The sequence below is a fragment of the Lynx rufus genome, unplaced genomic scaffold, assembly GCF_022079265.1.
Source record: "Lynx rufus isolate CCGP_SWC_20201006 ecotype Redwood Valley unplaced genomic scaffold, mLynRuf1.p SCAF_8, whole genome shotgun sequence".
NCBI lineage: Eukaryota > Metazoa > Chordata > Mammalia > Carnivora > Felidae > Lynx > Lynx rufus.
In genome coordinates, this window is record NW_025814896.1 from 32,160,400 (window position 1) to 32,184,929 (window position 24,530).

The following is a 24,530-nucleotide window of genomic DNA, read 5'->3' on the forward strand; positions in this document are numbered from 1 at the left end:
TTGGACAAGTTGTTTTCCCCTCTCTGGACCTCAAGTTCGTCAGCAAAATAAGGATACCTGCCTCACTGGGTTGTTATGAGGATGATATGAGTAAGCAAGACACTTAGAATAGTGCCTGACATATGGCATGATGCAGGAAATGTTGGCTGCTACCACTGACCCTGCAGCTAGCTACAGGAAGACAGGTGGAAAATGTCCTCTTCTTTTACCTGTCATTTCATTCCTCACCAATGGTGTCTCCCAAGGGATAGAGCCCCAGGTGCCACAGCAGCAACCTGCTTGGTAATATAGCTTTATAGGCTGCCTTTATCTCCTTGTCCCTTTCCTACTGGTAACCTCAACTGGTGTTTCCTGGAATCATCTCCCAAATAAACTACTTGTCCTCAACTTCCTACCTTAGGGTTTGCTTCTGGGGGACCCAAACCTAAGAAACCATTCAGAGCCAAGCTTGTATTATGGCAAATAATACAACTACAGTTTCATATATTGCCATTGTAACCCTTTGTGTTATTGAATCTTGATACAAGTTACTAAGAAATGCTTAAGGGGCGCCTGGGTGGCTCAGTCAGTTAAGTGTCCAACTTCGGCTCAAGTGATGATCTCACAGTTTGTGGGTTCGAGCCCTGTGTCAGGCTCTGTGCTGGCAGCTCAGAGCCTGGAGGCTGCTTCAGATTCTGTGTCTTCCCCTCTCTCAGCCCTTCCCCCACTCACATTCTGTCTCTCTCTCTCTCTCAAAAATGAATAAAAATTAAAAAAACAAAACAAGGAAAAAAAAAGAAATTCTTAATACATTGCAGTAGACACAACAATGTCTCTCCCTTTTCTCTATTGCAGTTCAGTAGAAAAAATCACTTCCTAATAAAGAAGATTCAAGGGTCCAAGATGAATAGCTTACTCACTGGATAAGAGAAGGCAAAACACTGCAATGCACCAAATGCCAACCTGGCAAGTCACTCACACACACACACACACACACACACACACACACACACACACCACTGTTCATGAGAAGCTGCTGGCAGATGGAGCCTAGCAACACATGGTCCTGGCCTCTGGTGGATGTCCTGTGCACTAGCACATCCTTTCATTTTAGTTTGCAAATTCTTCAGGGCAGGAGAATGTGTAGGCACAGATGACCTATCAAAGATACAGGAGACATTCAAGAGAATCCCACCTGACTCATGGTGCCAGCAGAGTGTGATTAAGACCTCTGGGGATGCGATGCCACCATTTATTTAAGACAAACTCACCATTTATTTGAGACAAATCCAGGCCACTGTTTTTTTCCTCTTTTAATCAAAGTAGTATATATTGATGGCAAAACATCAAGTAGTCCTGAAAGGCATACAGTGGGTGTTTTGGGTTGAACTGTGTTTTCCAAAATGACATGTTGAAGACCTAACCCCTAGCACCTGTGAACACGACCTTACTTGAAAATCGTCTCTGCCGATGCAATGAAGTTCTGTTGAGGTCATTAGGGTGGGCCCATATCCAATACAACTAGTGTCCTTATCAGAGGAGGGAAATCTGGACACAGACACACACAGAGGAGAATGTCATCTGAAGACATAAACATGGAGGGAAGATGGCCATGTGAGGATGGTGGTAGAGATTAAAAGTGGGCTGCCACCAGCCAAACATCTGGGGTCACCACAAGCTGGAAGAGGAAAGATTCTCCCCTAAAACTGTCAGGAGGAGAATGACCCTGCTGATACCTTGATTGGGACTTCTGGCCTCCAGGTCCTTTGTTAGGACAGCCCTGGGTATCTAATACAATGAGAAACAAATGGCTTCTAACCCTCTCCTCTCAAATCCTTTTGCAGATGTAACTATCTGTATTTAGAGTTCTTTTCCTATTTGAATATTTGAATTGTCATGGTCTCTAATTAATATTTTATCAAGGAGGAATTAAAGCACAGTGATGGAACAGGAGGGGAGAAAGGGTCCTAGCATTACAAAATGAAAATGTACAGGGGCGCCTGGGTGGCTCAGTTGGTCGAGCGGCCGACTTCAGCTGTGGTCATGATCTTGCAGTCCGTGGGTTCGGGCCCCGCATCGGGCTCTGTGCTGACAGCTCAGAATCTGGAGCCTGCTTCAGATTCTGTCTCTCTCTCTCTCTCTCTCTCTCTCTCTCTGCCCCTCCCCCACTCATGCTTTGTCTCTGTCAAAAATATAAACAGTAAAAAAAAATTAACAAAATGAAAATGTACAACATATCATTGTAAAATACAGTATAATTGGGAGATCTCAGGTGCTAAAATAATTAACTCATGAAAATGAAATCATTATTACTCTGTAGCTCAGAAACCAGCCTCTTGGATACATAACTGGCCTCAGGGAGAAAGTGAAACACCCTAAAAAAAAAAGTGTGGGTTGTCAGCCATGTGGACTTCTGGAGGAAGGACACTTCAGGCAGAGGGAATAACAAGTGCAAAGGCCCCAAGACAGTAAATGTGGTCGGTATGTTTGAAGAAGTGCAGGGAGGCCCATGTGGGGGACGTAGAAAATGAAGTGGCACTAGCCAGATCACACAGGGCTTTGTATGGCCTGGTAAGGACTTTTGCCTTTGCAACTGGAGAGTTGTCAGCAAAGGACTGACATGATTTGCTTTATACAATAACAACACTCCAGCTCCTGGGTTGAGAGAAGGCTGTAGGGGAAGTGAGGACACAAACACAAAAACCAGTAAGGAGATCATTGCAATAATCCTAGTGGGTCACTGTGATGTCTTGAACCAGGATATGGCACTTGAACCAGGGGGTAGGGAGAAGTAGTCAAACTATGGATCTATTTTGAAGACAGAGGACAGGTAGGACTGAAGGATTTGGTGTGGCATGAGTGAAAGAGAGGTGTCAAGGACGAATGCTTTAGGCCTGAGCAACAGGGAAGAGCAGAGGTGAGAAGGCTTGGCTTAGGAGGGAAGATATCAGATTGGGCTATATTAAGTCTGAAACATGACCAGATACCCAACTGGAGGTGTTGAGTTGGGTATACAGGCCTGGAGCTCAAGGGAAAGGACTGTGCTACAGACATCATGTGGGAGTCATCATCACAGAGATGGTATTTAAAGCCTTAAAACTGGAGAAAGAAGAATAAATGAAGCCCAAAGTTAGTAGAAGGAAGGAAATGACAAAGATCAGAGGGGAAATCAATGATATTAGACTAAAAAGACAATAGAAAAAAAAATCAGTGAAACAAAGAGCTGCTTCTTTAAAAAGGTGAACAAAACTGGCATACTTTTAGCTAGACTTACCAAGAAAAAAAGAGAGGGCTCAAATAAATAAAATCAGAAATGAAAGAGGAGCCATTACAACAGACAGAAATACAAAGGATCATAAGAGACTACTGTGAATAATTATATGCCAACAAATTGGACAACCTAGAAGATATGGGACATCCCTAGAAACATACAACCTTCCAAGACTGAGTTATGAAGAATTAGAAAATCTGAGTAGACCAATTACTAATAAGTAGGTTGAATCAGACATCAAAAACCTACCAACAAACAAAAGTACAAGACCAGACGGTTTCACTGGTGAATTCTACCAAACATTCAAAGAGGAATTAATACCAATCCTAAAAATGTTCCAAACAATTTAAGAGAAGGAAATGCTTCTAAACTCATTTCTATGAGGTCAGTATTATTCTAACACCAAAAGCAGACAAGGGCACCACAAGAAAATTACAGGCCAATATCGCCACTGAGTATAGATACAAAAATCCTCAGCAAACTGAATTCAACAATACATTAAAAGGATCATACACCATAATCAAATGGGATTTATTCCAGGGATGTAAGGATGGTTCAACATCTGTAAATCAATTAACATGATACACCACATTAACAAAATGAGAGATAAAAACCATATGATCATCCCAATAGATGTAGAAAAAGTATTTGACAAAATTTAACATCCATTTATGATGAAAACCCTCAAAAAATAAGTATAGAGGGAACATAACTCAATATAATAAAAACCATAAATGACAAGCCCACAGCTAACATCATACTTAATGGTGAAAAGCTAAAAGTTTTTCCTCTGAGATCAGGAATAAGATAGGGATGCCACTGAGAACTCTAAAACATTGATGAAAGAAGTTGAAGACACAAATAAATGGAAAGATATTCTGTGCTCATAGATTGGAAGAATTAATATTTAAATGTCTACACTACCCAAAGGGATCTATAGATTCAATGCAATCCCCACCCAATTCCATGACATTTTTCAAAGAAATAGAATGAGCAAGCCCCAAATTTGTATAAAACCACAAAAGATCCCAAAGCAATCTTGAGAAAGAAAAAGAAAGCTGGAGGCACCACCATCCCTGATTTCAAAGTATATTGCAAAGTTATAGTAATCAAAATAGTATTGGCATAAAAACAGACATATATGGGCTTTGTGCTGACAGCATGGAGCCTGCTTGGGATTCTCTCTTTCCCTCTCTCTCTGCCCTTCCTCTGCTCATGAAGGTGTACACACAGGCTCTCACACACTCTCTCTCTCTGAAAATAAAAAAAATAAACTTAAAAAAAAACCCTCAGAGATATAGATCAGTGGAACAGACTAGAGGATCCAGTAATACATGGTCTATTAATTTACAACAAAGAATCCAATAATACACAATAGAGAAAGGACAGTTTCTTCAATAAATGGTCCTAGGAAAACAGGACAGCCATATGCAAAAATATGAAACTGCAGCACTGTCTTATCCTATACACAGAAATAAACTCAAATGGCTTTAAGACTTGAATGTAAGACCTGAAGCCATAAAACTCCTAAACACACACACACACGTGCACACACACACACTCACGGTAAGCTCCTTAACATCAGTCTTAGTGGTGATTTTTGGATTTGACACCAAAAGCAAAGCAAATAAAAGCAAAAATCAACAAGTGAGACTACATCAAACTAAAAAGCTTCTACAGAGCAAAGGAAACCATCAACAAAACGAAAAGGCAACCTACTGAATAGGAGAAAATATTTGAAAATCATGTATCTGATAAGGGGTTAATATCCAAAATATAAAGAACTCATACAATTCAATACCAAAAAAAACCCTAAACAATCTTATGAAGAAATGGGCAGAGGACTTGAATAAACATTTTTCCAAAGAAGACTGACTGATGGCCAATAAGCACATGAAAAGATGTTCAAAATCACTAATCAGATTATCAGGGAAATACAAACCAAAACCACAAAATATCACCTCACACCTGTCAGGAAGGCTAATATCAAAAAGAAAAGTAATAACAAGTGTTGATGAGGATGTGGAGAAAGGGGAACCCTCATACACTGGTGGTGAGAATATAAACTGGTGCAGCCACTGTGAAAAACAGTATGGAGGTTCCTCAGAAAATTAAATATAGAACTGCCATATGATCCAGCAATTTCACTTCTTCACTTTTGGAAAAAAAATGAAAACACTAATTTGAAAAGATATGTGCACCCCCATGTTCATGGCAGCATTATTTACAATAGCCAAGATATGAAAACAACCTCAATGTCTACTGATTGGGTAAGTGGATAAAAAAGTTTATATAATATATAAAACGTAAAACTAGTCAGCCATGAAAATTAATGCAATCTTGCCCGTTGTGCAACATGGATGGATCTTGAAGGCATTATGCTAAGTGAAATAAGTCAGAGAAAGACAAGTATTGTGTGATTTCACTTATATGTGGAATCTAAAAAAACAAGACAAATCAAAGCAAAACCAAAAAACCAAGCTCATAGATACAGACAATAGATTGGTGGTTGCCAGAGTGGGGAAAAGGGCTGGGGAGTGGGCAAAATGAGTAAAGGGGGTCAGAAGGTACAAATTTTTAGTTACAAAGCAAGTAAGTCTTGGGGATATAATGTACAGTGTGGAGACTATAGTTAATGATACTATATTGCATATTTGAAAGTTGCTAAGAGAGTAAATCTTAAAAGTTCTCATCATACAAAAAAATTTTTGTAACTACATATGGTGACAGTAACTAGACTTATTGTGGTTGATCATTTCTCAGTGTATACAAATACTGAATCATTATGTTGTAGCCCTGAAACTATATATTATGTAACGTCATAATATAATGTTAGATGTCAATTATATCTCAATAAAAACAAATCCTGAAAACTGAGTAAGATCACCTATTGTTTATATAAGTGAGTCACAGACAGCTCCTGTGCATTGGCTGCTAGGATTTTTCACTGCAGACTGAGAACTGTTAGCTCAAAAGCCTGCCAGTGACAAATTCAAGTTTTACACATCCACTTAATTTTATTTATTTATTGAGAGAGAGAGCATGTGCACAAGTGGGCCAGGGGCAGAGAGGGGGAGTGAGAGAATCCCAAGCAGGCTTTGCACTGTCAGCACAGAGCCCAACTCAAGGCTCAATCCCATGAACAGTGAGATTATGAATCGAGCTAAAATCAAGAGTTGGATGCTTAACAAACTGAGCCACCCAGGTGCTCCACACACCCACTTATTTTAAACAGAGCCCAAATAAGCCAATCTTTAGACATTTAAGGTTCATCTGCTTTGCATACCTTCAGCAAATTCCCAGCATCTGCTGACCATTAATTAGAAGACCCCAAGCCTTATAAGACTTTGTTCCTCAGAGTTGTTGGACCCAGGGACTCCACCTAGATGGGAGAGGGCCCTCTTCAATTCCTCTTCAATTCCCCTCTCCCTAAGGGTTCCCCTGCTCCTCCCCTTCTTTGAAGCAACCCCCTTGGTGTAGCTTCTAAACAGATTCCCGATGTGAACAGCATCCCCTCCCTTGTAAACCTGTCAGAGCAGTCCCATCACTCCATGAAGCATGTGGGTGCTACTGCCAACTCATGGTCATATCTTTTTCTTTGATCAGATCCCAAATCCCTCAAACAGCCTACACCTAGCAGTGTGTAGACAAAAAAAAAAAAAAAAAGGTAAAGAGTGCAACTGCTAAGGCCTGGGGCAGGCCAATGCCGTTCTAAACATTCATCTCAGAGATGAAGAGGAACCACCGACAGAGATGGAGAAAGAACAGCCAGTAAGATAGGAGGGAAACCAGAAGAGTGGTGTCCTAGAAGCCAAGTGAGAAAACTGTCATAAGGAAAGGGGTCAACCATGTCAAGCTCTGCCCATTGGTCTAGAGGACCGTAAAGGAGCTCTGGATTTCACATCTTTTGTTGCTGCTGGCTCCAGACCAGCTGTCTGCTGCGGCTGCTCCAAAGTGCTGCTCTCCTGATCCCTTCATCCTACAATCCCTCTCACCACTTCACTTACTTCGTGGTCAGCATACCTCTTAGATGGCCAGAGAGCACATATTTAAGGCTTTGAGGGCCACACGCTCTCTGCCACAACTATTCAATTCTGCCAACGCACAAAAACAGCCACAGACAATACTGTAGTCCACTAAAACTTCATTTGTGGGCACTGCAATTTGCATGTCATGTAATTTTCATGTCATAAAATTATTCTTTTTTTGCTTATCCCTCCACCTATTTAAAAATGTAAAAACCATTTTTTTAGCTTGGAGGCCATACAAAAAACTGGTTGTGAGCCAGATTGGGTCTGTGGGTTGTAGTCTTCTGACCACTGATTGATTTGATTGATTTAAATGTTTATTTGAGAGAGAGAGAGAGAACATGCATGAGCGGGGAGTGGGGGAGGGGTGGGGAGGGGGAGAGAGGGGACAAAGAGAAAACCCAAGCAGGCACCATGCCATCAGCAGAGTCTGATGCAAGGCTCAGTCTCATGAACTGTGAGATCAAGACCTGAGCCGAAATCAAGAGCTGAATGCTTAACCAACTGAGCCACCCAGACGCCCTGACCATTGACTTAAATTGATCATATTCTTTCTTATTTTTGCCTCCTCTTTCCTTGAGTCTGTCACCATATGGCTTTAACTACTTTGTGTCACTCACAGGTGATGGGAAAGAACTGTGAAAACCTGCTTTACTAACTTACTTGTTTGGAGAAGAGCACTCCCAGAAGGCAAAGGATCTCATTTCCTCCACTGTCTGGATCAATTTCTCTACTTTTTAAATTTTTTGATTTAGAATGGTAACACTAAGCCGACCAAATATGCAACAGATTGAACCCACTAGCATTTAAAACCAAAATTTCCTTACTGCCTTGTTACCTGTCAGTGCGAAAATGAAATGTAAAAATCTTTCCAGTCTTGTCCTAATCATATCTTAACTAGATGCCAAAAAGCCCAGGTTATTAATGGAACTGTAAAAGAGGCAAAAAAAAAAAAAAAAAAAAAAAAAAAAAGGAGGGGAGATGGGAGTGGGGGAGGAGGGTACATATTAATTTCCTATGCTTCAAAGATTTAATACGTCCACATAAAGGGTTAAAAAGCAGAGGGTGTCTAATAAATGTTGAGGAGAATAAGGTAACAGCTTATCAGTTACTCTTTAAGTAGCTATTCAGGGACTCACATTTCTCGCCATCTGTCCTGTGCTACGTAAATCCAAGAACAACCTGTAATCTATGTTTGCAAAAAATTAACACTACTCTCCAGGCAGCATTATATTTCAAATAGAGATATCAGATACATCAGGATCCCTTCTAGCAGTGCACTTAAACACATTCCAAAATTAGGAACACACAAGAGCAACATTAATCTTTTTAAAAATGTTTTTAAATGTTTATTTTTGAGAGACAGAGTGTGAGCAGGAGAGGGGCAGAGAGAGATGGAGACACAGAATCCAGGCTCCAGGCTGTCAGCACAGAGCCTGATGTGGGGCTCAAAGCCATGAATTGCAAGATCATGATCTGAGCTGGTAGTCTGACACTTAACCCACCGAGCCACCCAGGTACCTTAAATATTAACCTTAAATATCGAATTTCTAGAACAATTTTTTTTTTTTAGCATTGCTCTTGCAGTATTTATAATCAATGCTTTAAAACAAGATGAAAACACCCAATTCCACCCCCCCCCAATTTTGTACATATTAGTGAAGAATGTATTTTTGGCTTTTCCATATACAACTAATGAATGAATGATTGCCTATTAAGACTTGCTTCATATAAGACAGGACCAAGATGGCAGCATAGGAGGGTCCTGGACTTTGCTCCTCCCATGAATACACCAAATGTACAGCTACACATGAGTAATTCCCTTTGACAGAAATCCAGAAACTAGGGGGCACCTGGGTGGCTTAGTTGGTTAAGTCTCTGACACTTGATTTCGGCTCAGGTCACAATCTCACAGTTCTCATGATCTCACGGTTTGTGAGATTGAGTCCCGCCTCAGGTTCTGTGCTAACAAGCATGCAGAGCCTGCTTGGGATTCTCTCTCTCCTGTTCTGTCCGCCCCTCCCCCCCTCAAAATAAACTTTCTCTCTCTCAAAATAAACTTAAAAAATATATAAATAAAAGAAACCCAGAAACTAGATGACTGACTCCTACACATCAGGGGAATGAAAAAATACCCACATCAAAACAAGTAGGGAATGCTGAGACATTCACCACCAACTCTACCCTGGGCACAGTAAGACAATTTGAAGAGAATCCCCAACCCTAACTCCCAGCTTCTCTTGAGTGATGGATTTGGACCACACATATAAGCACCCCAACTTTTGACTCCCACTCAAGGAATGGACCCCCCAAACACTTATCTCTGAAAGCCAATAGCGCTTGGGTCCATGAGACCCATATGACTGGAGCAAAGAAGTTCACAAAGTCACAAGAGCATTTGCCCTGGGGCTCAGTGTAGAGCAAAAATGCTCATCTCACAGTCTTTCCCTGAAGGATATGACTGCATACTTTACAAGCTGCTGCCTGAGGGTCCAGTTTCTGATTTAGCACACATTTAGAAACCAGCTGCCATCCTCCCAAGAGGCCCTGGGAGCCAATGGGCACCTCCCTTACCTTCTCCCTCTGGTTCACTCCAATGATAAAATCAGATCACCAGCACCTACCTGGATGAAAGGAGCTTGTACATGTGTCTGGCACCCCGGCTTTTGTGGATGCCACCTAAGGGACCCTGGATCACTTCTAAAGCTGATGGGACTTACATTCATGACTCCTACAGCACAAACGCAAAGAATCAGTTTTTAAACAGGTGCAGGAACACATCCCTGCAGCTATTCAACTGCGGTCAGCATAGAGGAAGCAGGCAAACATGCCAATCTCCCAATTTCTCTCTGGAAGGGCCTTAACCACACACATCGCCACCTGCTGCCTGAGGACCGGCTGATTAATAGCAGGTCTTGGCACACCCTCAATTACCAGGGACCACTAAGAACAAAGATAGTGGCTTAGGCAATCATGAAGAGACAACCAGCAGCTCAGACTAAGCTGGTTAGTGAGGTTTACCTCCTACACAAGACCAACCTGTCAAGACTGGGAGAGGCTGCTGTCATATCTAATATGCAAGCACCAACATATAGAGAGAAAAAAATAAAGAAACAGAGGAATAGGTTTCAAACAAAACAAGCTAAATCTCCAGAAACAGATCTTAATGAAACAGAGATAAGTGATTTATCTGACAGAATGTTCAAATTATGATCATAAAGATGCTCCCCATGGTCAGAACAATTCATGAACAAAGTGAGAATTTCAACAAATAGAGAAAATATAAGTACCATAAAGCAATCATAGAGCTAAATAATAAGTGAACTAAAATATTCAATGTAAGGGTTCAAAAGCAGATAGGTCAAAGAGAAGAAAGGATCAATGAACTCAAAGACTGGCAGCGGAATTCATTCAATCAGAGATGCAAAAAAAATTTTTTTTTTTTTTTCAACGTTTATTTATTTTTGGGACAGAGAGAGACAGAGCATGAATGGGGGAGGGGCAGAGAGAGAGGGAGACACAGAATCGGAAACAGGCTCCAGGCTCTGAGCCATCAGCCCAGAGCCTGACGCGGGGCTCGAACTCACGGACCGCGAGATCGTGACCTGGCTGAAGTCGGACGCTTAACCGACTGCGCCACCCAGGCGCCCCGCAAAAAATTTTTTTAAATAATGAAAAAGTTAGCTTAAGGGACTTGTGGACCAATATACACATTATAGGGGTCCCAGAAAGAAAGAGGCAGAAATTTATTCAAAGAAATAATGGGGGGGGGGAATCTGCTTCACACCTCTAAGCTAAAAAATCATCTCGTTGGCACCACTGTATATGTCCAAGTACCCTAATCCAATGAAGAAATAAGATGGACATTACAAACTGATTTTTGTCTTTATTTTTTGACTGCCACTCATTAAAGTGTTATTGCACATAACTCTTGGTGGCTACATGTCCAGAAGTCATAGAATTATCCACTCATCTGCTCCAAAGGTTTACTTTACAAACAAGAAAAAAAGCATCATGTAGTTTGGTGTGCTCTTGATGTGGGTGTACACACAGGAGTGTTTCTCAAGCAGTGGTCCCTGGGTCAGCAGTACCAGCCATCACCTGGAAACTTCTTAGAAATGCAAATTTTCTGCCCCACCCCAGACTTACTGAATCAGAAACTTTGAGGTGCTAAACAATCTGTGTTTAATAAGCCCTCCAGGGAATTCTGGTGCACACTAAGTTTTCAAGTTATTGAATTAAGCATCAGTTCTCAAAGATGAAGTGAATAATATGAAAGAGAAAAAACAAAACAAAACAAAACAACACTTGGTTTAGGTTAACTTTTACTGTTGGTATATGAGTTCACAAGAAACTCCAGGGCAGCTACATGGGCACACAGGGCCTTGGTAGTGCAGACTTGCAGAATGAATGAAATGGGATGGGACTTGAAAACTCAATGAATAACAAGTATGAGAGGATTCTAATGACAATGACCCGTGGAGAGCAGCCGCTACAGAATCCAGTCTGTGCATGTATTCTCCTTGACAAAACTTGACTGGTTGTATGTGGGTGAGGACTGTTTGCAAGGACGTGTTCAGTGAGGTTATCAATTTGGGCACGTTTTCTCATACAGATCACATGTCACAATCAGCTGAAAGCCAGTGAATGTGGTGTCACTGACCGCATCATTAATGTAAATCAGACAAATCGTAGTAGGAAACACTTTTATTCTTTAAAAGGAATTGTTTTAAGAAAAAGGAATCAAAACTGTACTTGTTGGTAATCACATTGACCGTTATCAGGATAGTACATGCTATTAGGAAAATGTAATTTCTTTTTTTCTGAGATGCTCCTTGCTGGATGGTCAGCATCTGTGCTATAATGATGTGAACAATACACACTATGAGCATGTTTAGTAAGCAAGACAAGAGCCGTGGCTTACTGTAAACACTTTCCTTGGCTATAGATGACCAAATAATATGATTATATGTTTTCAGAGCTTAGAAAGGCTAACCACCTAATCATGCCAGAGCTCAACAAACCAGCATTAATAATCACCAAAAAAGGCACTTTAAAATACAACTGACAAGGAGTGACACTAATGCAATGAGAACTGGTCTAAGCTCTGCACTAAACTGTCATAGTTCACATAGATAGTGCATTCTGTCTCTGTGTATATGTGTATATATAAATATATATATGCGTATATACCAACCATATACATATGTATGTGTGTACATATATATACATATATTTATATATCTCTCCACAAGTGTCTGGGTAGGGGGGAAAAAAACCCTTGTTGTTGCCTTTAATTGAATAGTACACAAAAATTCTAGTCACTTCATTTCGAACAAAGAAGGAGGGGATTGGCAAATTAACCCAAAAAAGTACCCTACTACACCTCTGTGTTGACAAAAAAAAAGCAGTAAAATAAATACTCAGAACTTTCCTAAGTTATCAACTATTAAAATTAAAAAACCTAGCATTTTAAAAAAGTTTATTCCACTGGAGGAAACAGGGAGGACATTTTTGGTACTGTAAATCTCAGACACTCATACATCCATATTGCTTAAAGAGAGCGGAATGAACACAAAAAATGTCTTCCACAAATTCCTTTTTAGTACCTAAGTTTTCTCTATGTTGTGTTATTCCACTTAGCTTAACACATAAAGTCTTGTATAAATATATTTCTAGGATGTCTAAATTCTCAGGATATTTGCACAGAGTACCAAATGTACTTAGAGGATTTTTGTGAAATAAACAGGATTGGCCATATATACCAGTCCACTGCATACACCCCAGGCTTAGGTATTTTGGCTCGACGTTTTGACAGACCAAATCTATCTGTGCCAGAAGTGGACAAAAGGCTTACTCGTCCTTCCCAGGAGCAGGTGTAAAGACATGTTCTTATTTTTGAATGTAAGAAAACAATTAGTAATAGCATTTAAGGTTTAATTACTAACTGTATAGTGCCTGAGGACAAAAATCAGAGCAATTTTTGAAAGCTTAAGAGTCAGACTCTGGGCATTTCCGTTTTTTAGCTGCTGGCTCTTCAGTCTTGTGTAATTCTAAAGTGCTTGCGTTGGATTTGAGACTGGGGTCTGCTTTAAGGTTATCCATGGCAACAGTGAAGCCTGAGAGAAGGTACCCCCCACCTCCGCTCATCAGTAGTTTGGGATGACTTCGATCTGGCAAAACCTAATCAAGACAGAAAGACATTCATGTTTTCCTAAGCAGATAAAGCACATACTAACAATACACATGCTGGAAATCAGAGTTTAAACGACACAGATTCTCTTGAAGATTTAATCGGATCAATTCCTAAAGAGCTCCTCCTTCACATAATAGTGCAGATAAGAGTATAGAAACTGGTTTAAGTGGTTTTCTTTTGAAAAATAAAGCTGGAGCTGCTGCTCTCAAACCTGACGCAAGTTTCTGGTGGCAAACAAACAAATGGTTGGTGTAGTACTCCTGGGCCTGTGCATAACTTTCTTTCTATTGGCTCCAGGAAGCTTCATGGCCAACAGTGGAGTTTCAGTCCATGAAGAAGTAGCTACTGGACACATATCCAGAGCCTCCCTGCCCCAATACCTTGTTAACTCTGACAAGATCTCTTCTCTGCCATTACCATAGCTCAATAAGATGACTGTCATGAAGGGCAGGGTCCACTCAGGGCTTTAAGTATCCCGGATTAAGTAGGACGATGTCCAAGCAGCAGGGCAGTGCCCGTGGCAGCCATGGCGGTGCTCCCTCAGATCTTCCAGAGGGAACCGGCTGTGAGGAGTTCAGGCAGCAGAAAGCCTCTAGGTGCTGCTCCTTTGGGATCCTCTGCAGCATTCACAGCCAGGGAGGCCATGGGCCACTCCAAGTTGATTACTGAGCATGGGTACCAGGACCACAACATTTCTGCTCAACATAGGCCTCCTTTAATGGGCACTCTTTGCTCTGGGGTTCCCCATTATGTTGGCTGAGACCTTCTGAGGGTAGCACTGCAGGATCTTCCTGCCCATCTTCCTTTCTCCCCCTTCTCTCACAGCCATCAGACCTCCACCATGGTCTGAGGGCTTTCCCATCTAATCCTGCTTCCTCTCTCATCTTTCAAAGACATTTTCCCCCAATACATCCCTTCCACTGCTAATTCCATCTTAGCAAATGCCTTCCAGAGGACCTGAACTGACATGAAGCCCAGAAGTAAATCCTGAAAACCTGATGCAAAGATATCCCGGGAGAGAGAAGAGAGTCACTTTCTTATTGGCCTAGGGAATTTGCTATTATCATTTATTCCCTCCACAATGATCTCGAGGCCTTGAAGAAACATGAATCATAACTGTTTACATTTTAAATGTCTCTGGACTGGAGTTACAGAGTAATAGACCCTGACATGAACGGAGAAAAAAGGGTCAGGAAAAGCCAAGGCACTTTCTCTGAGTTACAGGCAGGAGATTCTTTCATCTCTGTAGACAGAGATAGGCAAATTTCTATTTAACAACTTCTGGCACTACTGCAAAGAGCCAGCAACTCAGGAGAGTAGCTCCCAGGAACTGGCTCTAAGAACACGTACCTGGTAATTCCTGAGCCAGGTTTCAGACAGTCTGAGGTTGATGACCCCTCCTCTTTCCCGCAGTTTTGTATAGCATTCCAACAGCGGCTAAAAGCATAAAAAGAGTTGAGGATGACTTTGAGGGCTGTGATTTGAGTATTAACATGCAGACGCAAGAACTCTCATCCATTCCATTTCAGTATTACCTCTTTATACTGACAGTAGACCACGAATGGCCTTGAAGGGGCCACGAAGTCCAGCAAAGTCAGCAGGAGTGGAGTGGGATGGAAACGACTAGCTACAATTAAACTGTAAGGAAAACATTAGACAAATTATTTCTCTGCTCAGCAAGGCGGAGCGCAGATTTTAAAATGTATTTAAAATGATCATTTATTTGCCATGACTTGCACAAGGAAGAGCTTGATATACAACATTCTACAAATTCAAAAAAAAAAAAAACAAACAAACAAAATCATAAGCTATTACTTTCTAAGAAACACAAAATGAATTAAAAGCTCTTTTGGGAGTGACTCAGTGGCTCAGTCAATTAAGCGTCCAACTTCAGTTCAGGTCACGATGTCATGGTTCGTGAGTTCAAGCCCCACATCAGGCTCTCTGCTGTCAGCGCAGAGTCCACTTCGGATCTTCTGTTCCCCCCCCCTCTCTGCCCCTCCCCTGCTCGTTCTTCCCCTCTCACGACAATAAACATTAAAAAAAAAAAGGCTCTTTTGGTGCTTGGCAACTCTAAGTCGCATTTAATGACACTCCTGATTTAAAAACAAAAAAATCTGGAAACAAATCCAACATGGTACTTACTGGCTTTATGGATATCTGAATCTACGACTGTCAGGTTTCCCCTAGCCCTTACGGGTAGCCAGTATCACACCAGTTTGAATGCCCCACCACCTGTATGCAGCAGGACCACACAGACCCATCTGACACACGGTCATCAGAGAAATTCCAAACTTATTCTAAAACTCTGAAACCAGCACACTTTCCCACCTCCACTAGATGCAGCCTCCTTTCTTTAAAAACCCAAGACAGAATCATCATCTCAGCTCCCACTATAATCAAAGCAGACAAGCAGACAAGCAGACAGACAATTCTAATCTGTTTGAAGCAGAACCCATGAGCACCCAGATATCTGCATTCCTTCATCAACGCACCCATCTGCATTTCTTTCACTCAGCAGAGCAGCAGCCTCTAAATGTCTTTTCCTTTGCTCTTCTTGTCTCCTCTGCTTTTCCTGAATCTTCAAGAAGAAAAAGAAGAAACTAATGTACTGAGGCCATTCAGTCAGGTTTAGGAAACGCTGGTCTGTCAGAACATTTCAACAATATTTAGCAACTTAGACTAAAGCAACAGAAGGTCATTCATAAGAAAGTTGCAAACACATAAATCCATATGTTATAAAACCATCATTAAGCTACCTGGTATACAATGCTTCTGTATCCTAAAGCTCCATCCCAAAGATCACATCACATATGTGTGTACACCCACACACACGCTTTCTCCATCTGTTTTGATATTCACTATCTTGGGCACTGATGCTCCAAAGCCAAGCCAAATCTCAGTGCTTAAATTAAGTTAACTGAAACTGAGGGAGTTACACAGTAATAGATCCTGACATGAAAGGAAAAAAAAGGATCAGGAAAAGCCATAATGAGGGGAATGTTATGAAGGTAGTGGGGACTCTTAATACTCTTACGTAATCTTTTTTGCTTCCTCTCTCTTTAGGCTCCTTATATTCTGGATCTTGAGAGACAATTTCCATTGTCTCTTGTTCCTGTGGGTGATGGCTCTCTTGGGCTTCTGCCACACTGTCTTCCTTCTCTTGCTCTGAAGTCTGTTTTTCCTCCAGGGTGCCGTTACTTTCTTCAACTGAAGCACTGTCTTTAGGCTCTGAAGATAACATCTCTGCAGAAAACGTGCCATTTAGGAGACTGTCCACTTTGTTGAGTGGGAATTCATAAAGACCACTGAGGAAAGATTTGGGAAATCCAAAACATGCTGTTGCTGCCCGAACAGGTCCACCTCCAGGGTACAGCTGAATAATGGAACCAAAGCCTGGATTAAAAAAAAAAAAGCAAACATCTGCTTGACGGAGGTGATTCTAGACTATGCAAAACCTCAGGGTCCGCCACAGTAAGAAGATAGAAGGTCTCTACTCTGCTCAGAGGCTGCAACATGATGCAGCTCCTCTGGGGTCTGTTCAGTCTATGAATATGCCCAGTGAAGGAAATATAATTCCAAAACACGGGAACAAGAAATCTTTTTTTTGTTTGTTTGTTTAATGTTTCTTTGTCTTGAGAGAGAGAGTGCGCGCATGAGCAGTGAGGGGCACAGAGAGAGAAGGGAGAGCATCCTGAGCCACCCAGGTGCCCCAACATGAACAAGAAGTCTTAACGCTTACCCCACTTGACACTATGGTAAAACCCTGTGATCGTGCAAATTTGGATGTCACGTGATCGGTGACTGGCTCTCAGCTTTCCCCTACTCCAATCCTCAATCAGGACAGTTAAAAGTTCTTATCTTCTACAGTGTTAGAGAGAGGACAGGCAAACCAGGCCGTGTTGTGTTCCTCCAGGACAAAATATACCCCCAGTATTCTTCTCATACTATCCCCTCAATTCACGCCAATAAAATGAGCGCCAGCTATCCAAGAATTCACTGAAATCACTGTCCTGGAGGTCCAAGCTGGAAAAAAGCTTCAGAAACATCCCCATTGATGTTGAAGCTAGAAAGGGCAAATACCATCCAGGGGCACCAACACAGCACTGGCTGGGAGATGTGGACGCTGCAGGAAGGTCCCAGGGACGGGAGCTGTGCAGGCCCACACAAGCCATTTCATTAATCTTGTAGTAACTCAGCCTCACTTTCTGTGCGTTGTGTTTTTAGGCCCCTCTACTTATGTCATGGTGGTGCTTTAATGAACCTGAGAATGTTAAATCTTACCTCCCATTCGTTCCATCATTGCACCCAGTACCAAGCCTGCACACGTTTCCATTACAATCATTTTATTGCCAGCACGGATATTTCCCAACGTCAACATCTGGGCTAGGGTATCGTATCTCATGTGGCTAAAGAAAAAAAGGAATGATTCATTTATTTTTAGCTAAGCAGAGACAGCTATCTTAATCGTCATTTCTCAAGTTTTATTTGTTTGTTTCACAAAAAATGATGTCGGTAAGATTATAGATTGCTTTGGAGACAACAGTGAAAAGAACTTACAATTCATGAGGTAGGAGGACACTTTATGCAGGTGTGCAAGTTTTTCATTTTACTTAAAATCATGACTTTTCTTAAAGACATATTTTCCCCCAATTATACTTTTGAAAGGAAACAAAGCGTACTTAATTTTTCCAGGTTCTCTTGCATAATACATAATTGAAAGAATGCGGGTGGATGGCTTCACAACAGTAATGATGGCTTCATACCTGGGGGAAGAAAAAAGAGGACATCAGTCTTGAAAAATTGGCTTAAAAATATTTTATTTTTAATAATTTTATAAGTCTATAAAGATTTAATACTTTCATCTTTTTCAAACACAGGCCACTTACTTCTTTTTCTTCTTTTTTATATATTTATCTTGAGCAAATTCTGTCTTGTCTCGGAATGTTGTACTATTTTCAATTAATTGCTGAACTATTTCCTATAAGAAAAGGAGCAAGCAGATTTCCTGAAATTTTATTTCCACTGAAACGATAACTTCAAAGGTTTCTTACCCTAGAACGTATACAAAGACCTGATTTTCCAGGCCCCTTTCCACACAAGTCCAAATGAATACACTGCATTTTTCACTCTATCTAGAACTTGTATTAAAATACAAGTACTTTGTAACTCCACTTAAAACAGAATAAAAAAAAAAAGAGAGAGAGAGACATACATAATAAAGGGAGAAGGGATGTAAAAGAAAGACACTGGCTGAAAACTTACTGAAAATGAACCAAGTTAAGCTCTGATATGCACTAAATTATTAAATTCTCTTTTGCTAATAATATCAGTAAGGTCACTCACATTCCTGCATAAAAGAAATGATATCTTTGATATATTGAATTGCATGTACATTTCAAACTATTTTTAAGAGAAAGTATTTTTACATTTCACCTTGGGTAAATCCTTCTTTAAAAACCAAATAATTTCCTCAAAACCATACAAAAACAAAACACAACATCCTTTGAATATTACCTCTCCTTTAATGCCCTTGTCCTTTAAAGCTTTTATGTCATCTTGAGTAAGTTTCTGAGATTTCCCATCATCAATTATATTTCGATTATCAGTGCCCGCTTCTTTGGTCTCTAAGGAAGGAAATTGCTTTATGACATTTATGATCTGCAGTTAGTTAAAATCTTTCTTCTTCTAAGTTCATGTCCACATCCAGCCCATCAGTCATTCAAATTTGGCCTTCTAATTCCATTGCCTCTATTCCTCCCTCCACTCTTTTCTTGCCATGACTGCTCCAGTCTCTAACTCCTATTCCTGCTCCCTCCCACTCTTGCTCCCTTACAATCCACCCAGATACCAGAGTTCTCTTTACAAAATGCAAACTGGCTCATCTAATCTTCCCGTGCACAAAACAGTGGCTTCCTACAGCCAGAATACATTCCAAAGACGACCTGCAAGGCTGTATACGCTCTGGCCCCTACACTTTAGCCACTCTGCCCTTCTTTCTCTTCCTCAAACACACCAAACATAGGCTCACTGCAGCGCTCTGGCACTTGCTGCTGCCTCCACTTGGAGTGCTTTTATGACAATCTCTGGGTAGATTTCTGCCTAGGTCCTTCCCATCACTCAGCAGTGAACTCATTATCTCAGCCAAGTCTCAGCCAATCAGCTTCCAGCACACCTCCCTGTTTTATGGTCTGCACAGCACATACCACCACCTACAAGTATGTGTTTAGCCTGTCTACTTATTTTTGGTGTTCCCCACTGCTAAGTACATTTCATGAGATGGTTTATCTCATAAACTGTTACAATCACACTGCCTAATCATACCTGGAACATATTTGGTGCTCAATAAAAATATGGATGTTAACTGAAAAGCATTTAATTGGTTTGAACAAAAATTTTAAAATAGTATTTTAATTATTTGATTTTAAAAATTATTTTAATTAATAAAATATCTTAAGTACATTTATTTTAACAAATGTTGGAGTACTTAATTTTAATTAACAATAACTGCTAAAATTATGGGCCTTTGCTACAGGCAAGGCACTGTTAGGAACTTCCCATATATTACATGAGTGAACACCAGCAACATCCTGGGCATTAAATGTACATATGGCTCCATTTTACAGATGAAGCTCTAAGACCTAGAGAAACCAAGTAACTTGCCTAAGGTGACAAGGCGAGTGATAAAACAAACTTAAACCTAGTCAGTTAACTTTGAAGCCAGACTCTCAACCTCTACCCTACATGCTAACTGCCTCCAGCAATTATTTAACTTCTGGGCACTGAAAGGGCTCTCTACCTGCTCTTAGCAAGGGTTCCTGGGATTAAAAATTTGGCCTAAGGTCGGAGAGCCAGTTAATGATGGGCTAGAGCCAGAATCCAGGTATCTCAAAAGTCAAAAGCAGACCTCGCTTCATTCCATCAAGCTACAGTTCTTAGATTATGAGTTTAAGTTTCTTTGAGGATAGCTTGGGTTAGCATTTTAGAATTGGGGTTGACAGGTTTCTGACTAGTCAGCTCAAGAGCACCTATTTCATATACCCAAAGGAGTGCACCTGAAGTAGGCTCTTCCTTCTTCTTCTTAGGCTGAAGACTTCCTCCATTGGTCACTTCAAATGTGGTTCCATAACTATGGCCAATGATGTTATCCAGATAGAACCACTGCTTTTCAAAAGTTACTTTTCTGGGGAAGAAAATGCAATTAGCTGTATCTTATTTGCATTCAGTGTAGAAAATATATGCTCAATCAAATTTATTTCAAAACTGGTCTCCCACAGAGACTGATCTCTGAACATTATCTCTGAACATGAACTGACAAGTGAACTAGAGAGAACTGGGTTGGACAGAGACAAAATTAATAAGAAGCCACAAAAACAGTGAATTTGGAATGAGAAACAAGGACAGAAGACATTCCTCTTCTGAGGCACTGGTCTGACTCCAACTTGCACTGACAGGATGTCCTAACTCACAGGTTTGCAGATTTCCTAAATAAAGGGTCACCAAGATTGCCTGGCCACTGAACACACACTGTGACACTGTGACACCCCTCAAACAATCATTGAGAAGACAGGGATTTAACAAATTCCTTGGTCTAACTGGCTATTTCCTTTTAAAATTATCTAGTAAAAGCAGGGGTGCCTAGTTGGCTCAGTCGGTAGAGCATGTGACTCTTGATCTTGGAGTCATGAGTTCAAGCCCCACATTAGGTGTGGAGCCTACTAAAACAAACAAACAAACACATAAATAAATAAATAAATAAATAAATAAATAAATAAATAAAATCTAGTAAAAGCAAATTATGTTTACAAATAAACATTACTGACAATCTATACATTTGGAAATATGCCTAATGCTGACAATGCTCTACTGAGGATCTGGCAACTTTAGCTTTCCTCATTATCTAAATTTTTATCTTATTTCCATTTAAAAGGAAAATCCCACAAAAACAAACAACCTTTTCTTTTTCTTCAAAACACCTACTGAGTGTTGACAAGTGGCTGGGCAGTACATGCCAGTGAGTTTCATGCTTTTTCATTTAATTCTCACAGAAATCCTGGGACATAGCTCCTTCCTGATGAGCAATCTAAGGCTTAGGAAAAGTATCTTGTCCAAGACTCATAGTTACATAGTGGGAGGCTGGGATTAAAATCCAGGTTTGACTAACTCCAAAGCCTGGTACCTTCCACTATACCACACAGTCTGCCCCAGAAAAGACCAATGGATCTCAGGAAGCCCTGCCTAGTTTTAGGACATGGCCAGTGTCCACAGAACTCCGAATCCTGGAAGACATGTACTGATTAATTCTGTTTGTGCCCCACCCTACACCTTCTCTTCCTTTTTCTGTGCCCCAGGAGTCTATGACAGAATGCATAGACCACATCACCCAAGCTCCCTTGCCAAAAGTTTCTCACCAATGCTAGACCCTGGGTGCATCACCATTCTCTGTTGGTTCTCTAAACCTCGCCACACCACTGTACGTGTATATGTCACAGCTTCATTAAATCTCCTCCCTTGAACCATCTGAGTGAATTCCTGCGAGATCCTAAGTAATCCAGATAGGATCAATTCTTATTCTTTGCTGTGTGCCCAGTTTCTAAAACGTAATAGAACATAACAGACTCTAAAAATATTTGCTGACATAAATCCCATCAGAAATTGAAACTCCGTTCAGTCCAGATGTGCAACCCACACTCTCATCCCTTGAGCACCCCAGTGCTAGTGAAATACTGAGTCTGAGATGGTTTGGGTTTACCCTTCTGTTTGGGGGTCTGATATGCAAAGAAAGGTGTGCCACTCAAACTGAGCGGCGTGACAAGACGTCACTGCCCTAGTCAGGAAAGTGGGGCCCAGTCAGAGCAATGCAATGCCATGTCTTCACCGAGAAAGAGTGGGATGTGCAGTCTCTTCAGTAAGCCAGGATTGCTTCTGCCCAACCAGATGTGTGCAGACCCGAAGAACAGTAAAGGGAGATTATGACCTGGGATTTTGATGAGCTCAAAGCATCATTTACTAAATCAAACGGAAACTAATGCAATGGCTTCTGCCAAGAAAAGTGATGAAAAGTGCTTCCAAACAAGTATGTCTAGAGTACGAACAGAGTACTTTTTAGAAATAAAGATGCTACTGTCCGCATTGTTGGTAATGAAAAAGCTCTTGTTTAAAAGAGCACATTATTAACAACCACACTCAAACGTCCACTTTTAAAATTAAGCAACTTGAGAAAAGGGCAAATGAGAAAGAAAAGAAAGAAAAAACAAAATTTCACCTGCATGGTCATTATACAGCTGTGTAAACTTGGTATCATTCATCAAGCATAACCTAAGGATTTTGCTGCACTGTTACACTTCAATTAAAAAGTTTAAATAATTAATATTGGCTCTTTCCAAAATTATACACTTGAAGGCCAGCACACATTTCTAATCAGAAATTCTAGAGAAAATGATGCAGATATATTTCTGGACTAAAAGAACCCCCCACCCCCTACCCCCACTGCATTTATTTTTCTTTACCACGCTGGTTCTTGTGCAATAAAACTTGGCTGTCACCAGCATGGTGCTTTGCGGGCTGTTACTTGATTATTTTCTAATGACACCTGTTTCACTTTAAATACCAGTCAACAGTTTGGTTCACACAGGAATAAAATAATTTATCTGAAGGGAGCACTTAGAAACTCCAAATCTCAGAGCACCTAGACTGTGCTCTGCAGAAAGCTGTTCTCCTGACACTGAACTCAACTTGTTTCATTGTCTAAAGTACTATAATAACCAAACTTAAAGGAAAACTTGGTTGTACTTTTCAGATAATTAACAGAAACATCTCAATACATTTTCAGCATTAATAAGCTATTGGGATTTAACAACCTCACCACTCCTGCCAAAAAGTTACCAAAAATTCCCACTTTTCTAATATTAAAACAGAGTTACAACTAATCAGCATGTTCACAAATCAAGCCTGATTTCAAGTTTTGAGATCTTGAGCAAACTGCTTTTAGGTAATTTAACTTTCCTAGATCTCTTCACAACCCTGTGTAAGTGAGGGAATCCTAGAGTAATCCTACATTCTATGGGAAGTTGTTTTCCAACGTTACTATGTGTAAACAGTTATTCCAGTTTGGATACAGAAAAGAGACCAAAGGTCAGATAAGGTGGGAGACGTTTCATTTTTGTGGGACTGATCCTGGCTGAGGGAGTAGGGAGAAAGGATGGTCTATGGGAAAAAGGCAGGGGAGGGGAGGACCCCGAGAGTCAAGGATAGGAGAGAATGGTTGGTGAGTTCTGTGAGATAACAGGAGAGAACATCTCCAGAGCCTAGGAGAACAACTCCAGGACACAGGGAAGGGTGAGAACAAGGAAGGGGGAGAGCACTTGAGCACCCAAGGGCCAACTATGAGAAAGGGAACCCGGTGGGAAAGACCGAGAGGGATGCTGAAGGCAGAAGACCAGGTTTGAAACCTTGGAAGCGGCAGTCTGCAGGAAGGCAGAAGGGACACGGGAATGGGATGTTGGGGGAAAAGGTTTCTGTAAGAAGATCAAGAGGAGAAAACGAGGAAGGAGGTTGGGGATCCACAGATCCAAGAACTGGACCCTGGTGGGAAGACCTGGAGAAAGGGGGTATCTAGAAAATGAAGCGGGGACCCTTAAGGCCAGGGACCTGACTTACTTTCTCCGCTGGACTTGCACTGCTTTGAACACATCTTCCCGTTTCAGCACCACGAAGTCGCCGTCACGGATGCGGTGGTCCTCGGGATGCGGTGGCTGTGGGCCCGGCGCCTCCCCTGGGCCCTCCATGGCGCTCAGCCCGTCTCCCCGCTCCGCAGCGTCTCTCGGGCTCCCCGAGCCCCGCCCTTCGTCCTCTGCTGTGGCGGAGGCCAGCCTCACAATCACAAACCAAGTGGACGCAGAACCCTAGGACCGGCACCTCCCCCACGTGCTGCGCGCCGCTTCCGCTTTCCTGTGGGGACCTCTGGACAGCTTCCGGGAGCCTCACGGCTTCCGTCTGGCCGAACTCCTTGATTGGCTGCACTCCATCCCTCCCTCCGGTCTCGCAGCACCTTGGA

At 41.3% G+C, this 24,530-nt stretch overlaps 1 protein-coding gene across 4 annotated transcripts; it reads right to left on the reverse strand.

Annotated features, from left to right (window-relative positions):
• Nucleotides 1-12,492: 12,492 nt before the first annotated feature.
• Nucleotides 12,493-24,419, reverse strand: TRMT6 (tRNA methyltransferase 6 non-catalytic subunit). Of its 4 annotated transcripts, none has more exons than XM_047069376.1 (11): nucleotides 24,134-24,419; nucleotides 20,530-20,657; nucleotides 18,992-19,101; nucleotides 18,364-18,455; nucleotides 18,157-18,240; nucleotides 17,759-17,883; nucleotides 16,512-16,870; nucleotides 15,970-16,055; nucleotides 15,010-15,112; nucleotides 14,825-14,911; nucleotides 12,493-13,461 (listed from the first exon to the last, which is right to left on the reverse strand). In XM_047069376.1, the coding sequence occupies exons 1-11, from the start codon at nucleotides 24,259-24,261 to the stop codon at nucleotides 13,270-13,272; spliced, it is 1,494 nt and encodes a 497-aa protein (XP_046925332.1). In that variant the 5' UTR covers nucleotides 24,262-24,419; the 3' UTR covers nucleotides 12,493-13,269. The 4 variants fall into 4 exon arrangements, with proteins under 4 accessions (XP_046925332.1, XP_046925334.1, XP_046925337.1 ...); XM_047069377.1 differs by having other exon boundaries at nucleotides 13,374-13,461; nucleotides 14,825-14,939; XM_047069378.1 differs by lacking the exon at nucleotides 20,530-20,657 and having other exon boundaries at nucleotides 24,134-24,265.
• Nucleotides 24,420-24,530: the final 111 nt, after the last annotated feature.